This window comes from Zootermopsis nevadensis, unplaced genomic scaffold (genome assembly GCF_977971745.1).
Source record: "Zootermopsis nevadensis isolate Lab colony 2312 unplaced genomic scaffold, Znev_1.0 Znev_ptg000010l, whole genome shotgun sequence".
Classification (NCBI taxonomy): Eukaryota; Metazoa; Arthropoda; class Insecta; order Blattodea; family Termopsidae; genus Zootermopsis; species Zootermopsis nevadensis.
This window is the reverse complement of record NW_028259142.1, coordinates 6142630-6155096: the sequence shown is the minus strand read 5'-3', so window position 1 is coordinate 6155096 and position 12467 is coordinate 6142630. Positions and strand designations below refer to the sequence as shown.

Sequence of the window (12467 nt, the reverse complement as noted above, 5' to 3'; positions counted from 1 at the left end):
TACCGTGAGAACTTGAAATCTCACAGGGTGTGAATACCTTGGCTGCAGACAGAGATGACCTTTGATTCAGCGTAGTTGTTACATATCTCTTGAATACAAAATTGATTAAATCGATATGTTCCCTGGGTAGTAAATATCGCGACAGATTAAAGATGGGCGGATAGATCATTTGATATAATTTTGAATGTGATGCAACGATGGGCAGACTTACAGACAAAACAATTATATATTGTGCAGTATATTAAAGTAAACTAGGCAGATCTACGAATGTATGATCTGTCTTTAACATTCTACGTTAACATACACTAAAGGATCTTAGTGTTTCTGCTTCCTTACTGATGTGGAACGACGTATCGCGTGGTCTGGAGTTGGTTGTTACGACTGAGAATTTTCGTAACTTTATCTTTTCCCCTTAGGCATGCCTTGACAGTACAGTAACACACTTGCAACATATTTTCCAAACAATCATCCATAATCACTCTGTTTTTCTCATTTAAATTTACGTAACCTATACGCTAATAGTTAATACAGAATCGTTAAATAAAATACCGCACACAACCAGGTCTCTCCTTAAAATCTGCAATGGTACAATGCAGTTTCTCTTCAAATTATCATTGTATCGGGGAAGGCTTCTAATTACACACCTTCAAAGTGATTTTCAGCAAGATTTAATCTTAGGCCTCTAGTAATGGTGCCAGTGACGTCAGAATTGTCTGAAGTCAATGCGCTTCATGTGAGTGGGGTGTCTGGTGCTTGTCTGACTAGTACCGGTTTAAACAGGGAATTCCACCACGAAGGTGAGGCCACCTTAGAATTCCCGAATAGGTATTGGCCACGAGAATATTACGTCCGCGGAATATGTCTACGTATTTACGTAATATTACCAATATGTTTGTCTTTCTTCGATCAAACTTCGGCAAAATTTAGTAAATTTTCTACAAAAAAAATTACACAAATATTTTAGCGATTCTACAATTCTATATGCGAATATAGGTGTACACTAACTTACGAATAGACAGACAGACACTGGGGTCATTAAGAAGATAATTTTTACAACTCTTAGTTGCAAACTCTCCACAATTTCTCACCAAACACAACACCATAGTCAAGAATATCGTTACTTATATTAAAATAGACGAGGATTTCTTCCTACCCAATCCCTATCTCTTCATCATTCAGTAATTCGGCGTTGCATAATGTTACGTAGAACCTACTAGACGACGGACAGACATCAGGTCTTCTCTTTTAGATGAAAAATGCGGGAAAAACTAAGAATTTACAGAGAGAAACTTGTAGGAGTAGAGGTTTTCACGGCGGCGTGTCTGAAGATGACTGTCTTCTGGGTTGTTGCGCCGTGTAGTCTGGTAAACGTTTACCGACGCTTCAGTGGTCCTTCTTGCCTTCCATCATCAGGGCGATTAGCCCTGATGATGGAGGCAGCAAGGACCTCTGAAACGTCTGTAAACTTCTACCAGACTACACGGCGCAACAACCCAGACGACAGCCATCTTCAGAGAGAAATATGTTCTTTTACTCTTACGGTGAAACAGAAAAGGAGCACAAATCAATGTGAAAGAAATATGCCTAACACATTCCACGTTTCACCGTCACCTCTACACCTTATAGTACACCTTTAAAGGCTCTGTACCTTTAAAATTTCGCCAAGTGTTCCTTTCGAAATCTTTTAAATGACGACGTAATAAAATCGCATGATAAATGCGATGAGTAAGAGGTTGCGTAGAAGGTCAAGAGGTTAACAATTCCACACTAAATGACAACTTACACGTGACAGGAAAAATAAAATTACCCACACTCAAAGATACTGAAGTGATAATGTGAGTTATCACATAAGGTAAACCTCAGTCACTAAAATGCTGGCTGTAAATACATGAAAGACCCTCTGAATTACTAAGGTCTTACACGGAGACTTTGGAACCAGTTGGACAAAAATGATTAGGGTATTTTTTTAAATATTAATTCCTTGACTGATATTTAACATGTCACTTTGCCATCTGTCCATCAATCTAAAAGCTTTGAATCAAGTTTCTCACGACGGTGAGAATGATAATAATGTTCTCCTGGGATTCAGCGTCGCGTAGACTCGTCTGTAGATGGTACCGTTTAGGGGCTGAAATCATAAAGCTGGGTATTCGAGTGATTTAATTGGGGTTAGAGAAATAGAAGGGCCAATACCTTAGCCTTTCCTTCGTCCAAGCACTTCCATTTTCCACTTTCCAGATTCACTACTTCTGCCTTGAAGATGGAGACAGCATGTTTCTCCGAAACTTTGGCATCTGCCGACGAGTATACACGGCGCCGAAACCCAAAAGAACATTATGAACTTTAAATCCATTTGACGATCTATTGTTATCTCAAGATCCTATACGACATCTCCCAACGAATCTCAAAATCTCTGCGAAATGGCGACCGGCCGTACCAGCATTAAACGTGGTAACTTCGTTTGAAACAGGACTTTTTCATACATTTGATAAAATATCAAGGATTTATCGTCTAATTCAGAGTTTAGTTTTTTGAATTTACGACGATGGAAAGCAAAAGGTTAAGTTTGTGTATATTCTCTATTAAAAATCCAGCCTTGAATATGTATGGGGGTGTGGAGGTGTAGCTCCATATAATCTTAACAAAGGCTTAAGCTTTAGTGAGCGTTCAGGTACACGCTCTAGCCTCTTAAACCCCGGAAGAATCAGTTCCCAGCATCCACTAGACAGGAACTTGTGTGCGGTCCAAAGCCTGTCTGTACTGACGACGTATCTGTACTGTTGAAGCACAAAATCTGTGCCCCTGCCAGGAATCGAACCCCGGCTGACAGCACGCAACTCCGACTGAGATATCGCGACCTATATTATACTACAATAACGGATGAAAATTTTTAATTAACCAAATAACGACAGTCCGTTAAACAACGCTGTAACTACTGCATACTTTATATAGCTAGAGAGAGAAATTAATTATTTAATTATATTTTCCTCGAATAAATTGTTAGTACCTTTACGGAAATATTAAACTCTTTATTGGAAAACTACAAACTTTTACAAATATAATTTCTTCGTTATCAGTCAGCAACCAGTCATGTTATAGACATGTAAATTATTTCCCAAACGTTTATTACTCTTGCCCAAATAAATAAAACTTTATTAAAAGTGGCAACTGTTTATTGTAGAACAACGTATCACGGGTATTGTGCCATGAATAATATGAAAGGAAGTGGTCATGGCCCATTTTACTTTACTGTACTATAACATTTTCGCTTAGGTGCCGAAGAGAACCACTAAAAGTTCCTTCTGGATTGTCGATTAAGGACAGAGACTGAATCCAAGAACCACCAAGTGGCAGAATGCAGCAACAACATGGCGACATTCTAATTCAGCTCATTTACCTGTGGTGTATATAATGACAATGTTAGAAAAATGTGGCCAAAGACAGGAAGATTTTTGAATAACAAATTGCAGTGAAATAGAATGAAGTGTTCATGGGATAATTTAAGGTACAATCATTTGTTTGGAGAGACCAAGAAAAACCATGAATACTCTCAGCCAGGATTTATTTGGTCCGATATTTCAATCCAGGACTTGTCGACTACGAAATGAAGTTCTGTACGTATGGTATAACTTTTCTATATTTATGGATTATAATATTTGAAGAGTTCACTAGATATTTAGATACTTCTTGAATTCCATGAAAATCAAAAGACTTGCTGTAGACCTGCCTGAGCAAACTCTATCCACATACGCCTCAGTTTATTTAAAGAGTGTTTGGCAAAATAAAAAACAATGCACGAAAACATTATTTGCACAAATAAGACAACTTTTAAATAGCTGTTATTTTTTTATTTAATTTCTGTTTATTTTCAATGCAATGCATTTATCTATGACGGTGGTGTTTTTTGATTGAAATTACGCAGATGATAGTTGATCTAGTGTTTTATGAAATTATAGGTGGGAGATATTTAGAACACTTTTCAAACATAAAATGTTGAGTTCCTTTTACAGAAATACAGTTAGGTTCTAAAACGCAACGTATTAGTGACGTGATATTTTACTTGTAACAGTATCAACTACAGAATTTATCGTTACAAAGCATTGCATCACAGCCATTGAACCTGGACTCTAACCTGAAGTGAGAAATCTACATTAAACATAGGAGTAACGTCTTTATGTCCTATTAAAGACGAATGTTTATGTGGCGATAAACGAAGCTGTTCGTTCAAGAACTGTGTCGTCACTGTGTGATTTATTAGACAGAGAATTCAGTGATCTCATAGATCAAATAACTAACCACAGGCCTTTATCGGGTATAAGACAGTAATTTACTAGAAAATTTATCCTTGCCGTATACAATTAGGTAAGATTCATTGCGACTATTACGAAGTGTAAATCTTATGGTCAAAGTTTCGTCATAAAATCATTTCAAGACAAAAACTCTCCAAACATTTACTTTGTTTGTGTCATCTGTCTTGTAACAATAACGATTTAATTGCATGAATACGCGCCTTTAAAATATCCGTTTATTATAACAAACATCTAAACTTTACGATTTGTCTAAATAATTTTATTCTGAGATTTATTCGTATTTTTAGATTTAAGCTTGTTTTCTCTGTAATTAAATATAAGAAATAGTTTCTGCCTCAATAAGGTAAATCAGGGAAAATTTCCAATGTGGGAAAGAAGCCAAATTCTTTGAAATTTACTATTTTTAAATAGATAATAAAGATGTCTGTACTCAAGTGAGATTCAGGTATGTAGGAAGATATTCATACTATGACAGTAGATCCTACCGTCTGTACATTCACTACTTTGAAAAAAAAATTCATATCTGGTGTAAATATTTAACGCCTTTAACCAGATGTTTGACTGAAAACCACAAATTCCCTTTTTGTGAGGTGGAGAGGATTTTGGTGCGGATGTTGCTTAAAATGAAACTAAAGACAATGGCTGCAGATTCTGAATACTTTCGTACGTGTTTTGCCCAGTCTTTGACACTAAAAACACGTCATGATAGAAATAAATAATAATTTCTCTAACAGAGTTATAAAGCCATGTAGTGCAAAAGCAAAGCAATATTAATGACAATAATAACAATAATAACAACACTATTCGATTTATTTTAAAACAGGCTCTGCGTCACTAAGCGAAGACCAATACTGCTCTCTGGTGAGAATAAAATCTAAGATTTGCTTCTGAAAAATACATGATGAGTATACAAGTAAGCAGATCCCACTGTTCTAATGAAGTTCATGACATCACTGTCGACAATAATGTCATCTCGTCTCGTCTTGCAGACCACGAAATGGGTTATTGTAACCCTTCAGATAAGGAGTTGGAAAATTTCTCATTATCGGGGACCGCACTGGTTATTCGAACACTTGTAGAGGTGCCGAAAAACATTGTATAATTATATTGTAAAAAGTAGGCGAAACTGCATTTCCTTATCCTAAATTGATTATAGCTGGTACTGATTTAAAAACGGACAATAATTGCATCTCTCCATATAAATGATTCAAAGATAACAACTGGATACCCTTCTATCCTATTAATTTTTAGGAAATAAAATATTTCACTTCACAAAATAAAGTTGAAAATGTTATGCACTGTGCACGTGAAAACACATTATACTTCGGAATATGCACCTTATTTGCATCATTCTTAATAAAAATGAAATTACCTTATGTAGGGTTTAAGATTTTTACGGTAGTGAGTTTGAAGATGGCCCTGGTGATGGAGGTAGAAAGGACCTCTGAAACGTCGGTAAACTTCTACCATTCTATACGGCGCAACAAACCAGAATGCAGCCATCTTCGAAATGACCTCATTTCATCTTATGAAAGAATATATCTTAAAATATTAATACTTACAAATAAATACAGAAATGTCACTCAGTTATACGTATCAGCATGGAATTCCACAGAAATGTACGTGTCTACTTTTGAGAAGAATCTTTGGACCAGTACAGATAAACTTAAAGTGGAGGATACGCTACAATCATGAGCTATATAGACTATATAAAAGTGATGATATAGTAACTCACATTAAACTGAGAAGGTTGGAATGGGCTGGACATGTCTACAGGATGGAAGAGTATAGGATACCCAAAAAAATATTGGAAGGAACAATATATGGGAGAAGGTCAGTGGGAAGACCTAAAGGTAGAGGGCTGGATGCAGTGACGACTGACTCCAGAAATCTCCTTGGAACAGCAGCTTGGAGAAGGATAGCGTTGGATAGAGAGGATTGGAGGAAGAAGATAGAGGAGGCTAGGGCTCGATTTTGGGCTGTTACGCCATAGTAGTAGTAGTAGTAGTACGTGTCTACTATTACACTGCATTTTCAAAATGCTGACCGTTGACTTACAGAATGTGGAATTTTTCTATTGAACACAAAAAACCAGAGTAAGCATCTCCATATAAGAAATTATTCAAGTACAACTGGCAGTCTTCAAGCGAAAGGGGAACCGGTTTCTTAACATGTGGGTCCTGAAATTCATAGTATCTAGATGCTCACATACTGCGAACATCCCAGTTGGCCCTACAGCTTTCGAGGACTTACACTTCGCCCCTGAAGTAATTAAGTCTAAGCTCACTAAAACAAGAAGAACAGAGCATAACACAAGTGACTATCAAAATAAATCGACAAAAAGTGAAGATACAGCAGACTTCATAATGATTTCTGTCTTCTGGTTTGCTACGGCTGATGACAGAGGCAGTATGACCTCTGAAACGTTGGTAAACATCGACCAGACTACACGGCGCAACAACCCAGAAGACAGAAATCTTCATACTCTGATGACGGAGGCAGTATGACCTCTGAAACGTCGGTAAACATCGACCAGACTACACGGCGCAACAACTCACAAGACAGAAATCTTCATACTCTGATGACGGAGGCAGTATGACCTCTGAAACGTCGGTAAACTTCTACCAGACTACACAGCGCAACAACCCAGCAGACAGAAATCTTCATACTCTGATGACGGAGGCAGTATGACCTCTGAAACGTTGGTTAACATCTATCATACAAGGCGCAACAACCTAGAAGACAGAAATCTTCATACTCACCGCTGTGAAAACTTCAAATCTTGCAGACTTCATAATATTAATCTCGTGCCAAAAATTATACAGCAGGGATCATATTTACGACATTTGTTTGCTTTATAATGCCAATTTCTGTGAAAGAATTGCATGAAGACTGATAATTTACTTTGTGCAAAATCCTAGATCTGTTTACAATTACGCGGTGATCATGGATCTATTTCACTCATCTAGCAGGCTTTTAATATATTTGTAGATCCATCGTGATAGTCTAATATAATTTTGTTAATGTTGGTATTGTTGCAATGGGATGAGAATATCTCTCTGTGGAACTTGAGCTGTGGCGTGGTTTTTGACCAGTACGAAGATAATATGAGTGAATATGGAGCAGCCGTGGAATTACACTGATAAGGAAAAAACCAATGCAATCGGAGAAAATTCAGTATCAACGCCACTTTGTCCAACACGGACTGACCTTGCGAAAAACTCGATATTCAGTGGGCGGTGACTAACCGCCTGAGCTATTCACAACCCTTTATTTTACTTTCCTGTTACATTCGGAGGTACAAGGCAGTTCAACAGACGTGTACTAGAAACAAGTTTTCACTCGTATTCTTTTGTTTAAAAATGTTTCACTGCTTATATAAATACTGTAAAATTTAAAGTATATTATATCACTTAATAGGAAATATAGGTTACTTCTAGCTTTCGCATGTAACGCGACTTAAAGTATGGCATCTTCAAAGACGAAAGTTTTATTTCCCGTTGATTTGAACGGGTCGTTCTACATGTCTAAATTAGAAGTAGTGTTTTTTAAAAAATTCTGAACATTAAATAGGCTAACCGTGACCTCAGATTTCGCTGAAACTCGCGTATGTGAATAAGATATATCTTTTGGCATTTACCCTAAGTCATTACAGTTATTTTCCTAATCCCAAATGTCATCAGTCAGTCAAGTGATATCTGGTGTGTATCAATAAAATAAACCGTGATGTTAACTTGCAGACGAAGTACCACTGGCATGCAAATAGGAGGCAGCACGAGAAAGGTCACAATAGGAAGACTTCGACCAAATCACGAACAGTGCAGACACAATGCCTTTCCTATCCGCTCTGCCATTATCTCGGTAAAACATTTACAGAAATATATAAATAAAAAATATATAAGTAGAAGAATCTACCCCAAGGCTGCAGGAGGACTTGGGGTCAGGCTCAGACATGACGCCTTATAGACCATTCTTGCAGCAATCTGTGGTACAACTTTCACTGTAGCAAGTCGTTGTTCCCATTGAAACTCAAAGGTCATCGGCGCATCTCTGTTCAGGCTGCTCAGTTGATGTGGCACTTCGGCGTTGGTGCTTCCCTTACTAGGATGAACCATTGTTTTGCGAGACATCATCGGGGCGTTACGTGATGCTTGCGGTTTGCTGCGGGTTAATGTTTCCGTCTTCTGTTCCTACGAATTTATGTTTATGTAGTAAATTCAAAAATAAAATTACCGAATTAAAACGTATATTTTTATGAGCACTCTTCCGAGGAGTCCTACCAGATTAAGTAACCTTAAAAAATAAGAAGTGGCGAAGACCCACACTGGGTTGTAGAGCCACAGATGATGATATTTTTATAAGACCTATTAGCAATCAGGACCCTGTCATTTCCAAATGCTGTTACTTCTGATTATAGGGATACAAAAAACAGGCCCATAAATGTGAATTACGATCCATTGGCAAAATATTTGTAACAGATTTCTTAAGGTAGTATATTTGCGTCATATTGTGAATTAGGTTAATATTTTAATATTTTCCGTCAAATCACAATTTTTAATAAGATAATAAAATATAAAATATTTAAAATATCATTTCACGTTCCGCATCGAATGATCTCTTAGTAAGAGACGTTCCAATTTGGAAATCGATCATTCGATGCGGAACGTGAAATGATATTTTAAATATTTTATATTTTATTATCTTATTAAAAATTGTGATTTGACGGAAAATATTAAAATATTAACAGATTTCTTGAAAATCGATCGATTTGTCTTAAGTTCAAAAACACGCACAGACAATGTGGCATTTTCTTACTTAAGAAAGAAGTCGCCAAATATATAAACACATATTTTGAAGTGGTAATATCTTATACTGAATGCCTCAGCGTAGAGTTTTGTGTTCGTAATACATATATGAGAGATAATGGATTCAAATATACGTCCATCAACGGGAAATTCTAACGGAAGTTGCCATAGAAATTTTAGTACCTGTATACAATACCGGAACCTTACAACGAGCGACCACTCCATTTTGCACATGAGTTTTAAGTCATATCTGCAACCGTCTGAACATTCGACGCTGTGCAAAGACAGTCTGACAAAGCATTATATAAATAATTGCATTTGTGTTCACTTCAACACGTGGGCCTATGCATAAGCTTAATAAACACTCTCGATCCTAGAGCCATAAAATGACATATAATGGATAAATTATAGTTTGCCAACTCGAGGCTGAAATTTATTCGAATTATAGGCAAAACCATGTTAAATTGCCCAAAATCAAAAAACCTTTGCCCCTTGTAGAAATATGTTTATTTGTCTTGATCCTTAAGCATTTTTTATGTCTCAATTTTTGGAAAAAACCAAGCAAATTATTTGACTCGATTCCACGATTGCCGAAATATGAAGTAAAAAACTTGAAGATTTATAATTTTACTTGGGAAAGTTCAGTAACAGATTGAAATCATAGATGTTCTGATGAAATTTAAGAGGGAACATGCTCAAACTTTAGAACAATTAGCGCACAATTTTCCTTAAAGAACGTAATGCAAGCGAGACATGCTGAATATATAAAATATTACTTTCATATTTGAGAAAGTTCTATTACTGGTCTTCATTACTTTAATTCCGTTGAGTCTACTAGCATGGAACCAAATGTCCATGAAGTAGTATGCTTTTCCGAAAAGTTTTTATACCTGCATGTCCATACAACCCAAAATACCAATATCGTCATCTTAACTGTCATAAAAACCACAAATCTCATGAATTTATGAGAGAATTCCGGAATAAAATTGACCAAAATCCGTTAGTCAAAGCCCCCTGATACCTTTACACAGGCAGACTAACAATTTGTTCCTTATAAATTTTGTCGCATCCTATGTGAGGTCAGCAGAGCCGACGAGCATTGCCCCGTGATTTAACTTACAGTAATCACATTTGAATATAATAAATATGATAACTGAAGAAATGTCTCGCGCATATGCTTAAGAGCTTGAGGTGAATTAGAGGGGGATTAAAGCTTTTAATGCGATTATCCAGCTCTTAACTTGTTATGTCTAAAACCGGTTGTAGTCGCATCTTTCACATGGACAGCGGTAATACATTTTAAGTGCGATGCCTGTGATGAAACGAAACATATAAAGTAGTCGACAGAACTTGGAAAATTTAGCGAGCTTCTTGTTAGAGGCCTGATAATTCTGGATAGCGCATTTATGTTGGATATTGTACATGATTTGACGCACATTTATGGAATTAGTTTTGCCCCATCTTCAGAAAATCGGTTGACATTTAATATACATATATTTTTAATATATTAATTTTTTATATGATTAGAAACAACTGGGATCGAATCCGAAATCTTTCAAATACGAAATTTTTACGCCAATAATTTGAGCATAGTCTTGTCGGATTCAACCAAGCTACTAATATCGAATGTAGAGAATACATAAATTACTTCGGGGGCTGTAAGTACAACAATATCCTCAATAAGAAAGAAAGCCAATTGTTTAAACGTCACGCAGTAGTGAACTAAATTCGAGCCAACCTCATATTGCTGATAATCTGAAATCTAACCGGCACAGCAAGAAGTTCTTAGTAACTTGGTTATTGTAACTTTTTCTACATTGTCAATTATACAACCAGAAGGTGTCAGGCTATGAAAGTGTGTTAAAATTATCCTGATTTAACTTAACTGTCTCAGACTTTAGAACCACGAAGAAAGGGCATATCTCGAGTATCGGAACGACGTATTTTTAATTATAGAAATTGTATATTTTGTAAACAATTTTATAACTTTAGAAAGCATAAACAAAGAAATAATAATCGTTGCTGAATATGTCAATGGCAATCTTCCTAATCTTCTTCTTTACAAGAACTAAGTGCTTGAAACACGTTCCAAGGTTCAGAGTTCAATTTGTGGGCTTCCTACCTCTCGTTTAGGCAATCTCTGTGTCAGTGACTTCTCCATTCTGTCAACATGTCATCTCCAGTTTAACTGGAGTCAGCAAGTCGTCTGCAATTTGCTTCAACACAGTAGTTTCCTTCCTGTTTGACCGCTAAAACGCGGCCGCGTTGGCGGCCAACCTGGCACCGACCCGCTGCGCCTCCGCAAGACTAGCAGTCGGTGACGGCAGGCACGCATTTACCTCTCTCCAAACACAAATTTTATCATTAAAAAGAGGAAGTTCATGAATGTCTTGAATTTTCTGAACTCAATACAGACTGCTCTGAGAATTCACATCTCCGTTTGAGGAAAACCAGACCTGATCAAAAAAGAATCGCCAATTGTTAATCAACTTCTTCACCGTGTACGTATGAAAGAAAAAATGGTAAATTATATTATAGCAACGAATCACGTTCTTTCAAAGCATGAACAGATCTCTAGCCGTATGCGCAATCGTTCTTCAAACACCTGTCTCCTGCTCTAGTCGTCTAAGAATTGTCTTTAATGAACTTTGTCAAGTCTAGCATAGATGACACCCATCGCCTCTTCCACATTTGGCTCTTTGTCGAGTAATTATCCTGTTGTTTACAGATTATTTACCAGTTAGTATAATATTTGCCTTCTTGAAACTGGAGAAATGCTGGTACATTTTTTCTGTTTTAACATCTAAGAACAAACAAATTAATATTTAAACCTAAGAGCCAAAAATGAACAGAAGAAAACCGCTTAACGAGAACCATCATAATTTGGGTTTTTCATTAAATATCACAAGCGTAATTCAAATAAAACAGAGTGAGATTGGCGCATAATTTAACACGGATTTAAAATATTAACTTTAATTGGAGAACTGGGCGTAAATTGTAAGATAACATTAACACATATATTAAAAAGACCGCAACGATATACTCCTTAGAATACACTAATAATTACAAGGGTCACGTTCACATCATATTACCTAGGCCAGGGTGGTCCAACTTTTTTCCTCGTTCGGGCCAGAATAGTCTTCCTGTTAGACCTAAGGGCCAAGAAACCCTTATTGTCACTATTATTACATTGTCTTTATCTTTAATAATACTTATTCAGAATTGATAATTTACCATTGCATACGCTGAAATATAAATTTTATTTAAATGTGCAAAAACTACTACAGAGTTGTATATTATTTTAAATTTGCTCCAGTAACAATTATTTTTTAATAAATTGGTTGTACTAAAT

The 12467-nt window shown here is 36.4% G+C and overlaps 2 protein-coding genes across 3 annotated transcripts in view; both read right to left on the bottom strand.

Moving 5' to 3' along the window:
- Window positions 1-12467, bottom strand: part of LOC110835981 (folliculin-interacting protein 2) — a 490121-nt gene that overhangs the window by 414644 nt on the left and 63010 nt on the right. The gene's annotated exons all lie outside the window — the stretch shown is intronic.
- LOC147874189 (uncharacterized) lies at window positions 8128-11560 on the bottom strand. Its single transcript, XM_087346072.1, has 2 exons — window positions 11238-11560; window positions 8128-8500 (listed from the first exon to the last, which is right to left on the bottom strand). Exons 1-2 carry the CDS (start codon window positions 11274-11276, stop codon window positions 8222-8224), a joined length of 318 nt encoding a protein of 105 aa, XP_087202198.1. The 5' UTR covers window positions 11277-11560; the 3' UTR covers window positions 8128-8221.

Bases quoted from the DNA above. Each gene is read 5' to 3' on its own strand.
- LOC147874189 (XM_087346072.1), bottom strand. From the start codon at position 11,276: ATGGAGAAGTCACTGACACAGAGATTGCCTAAACGAGAG. The intron at 8,501-11,237 runs GTAGGAAGCCCA...ATAAATTCGTAG, and splicing joins AGAGATTGCCTAAACGAGAG to GAACAGAAGACGGAAACATT.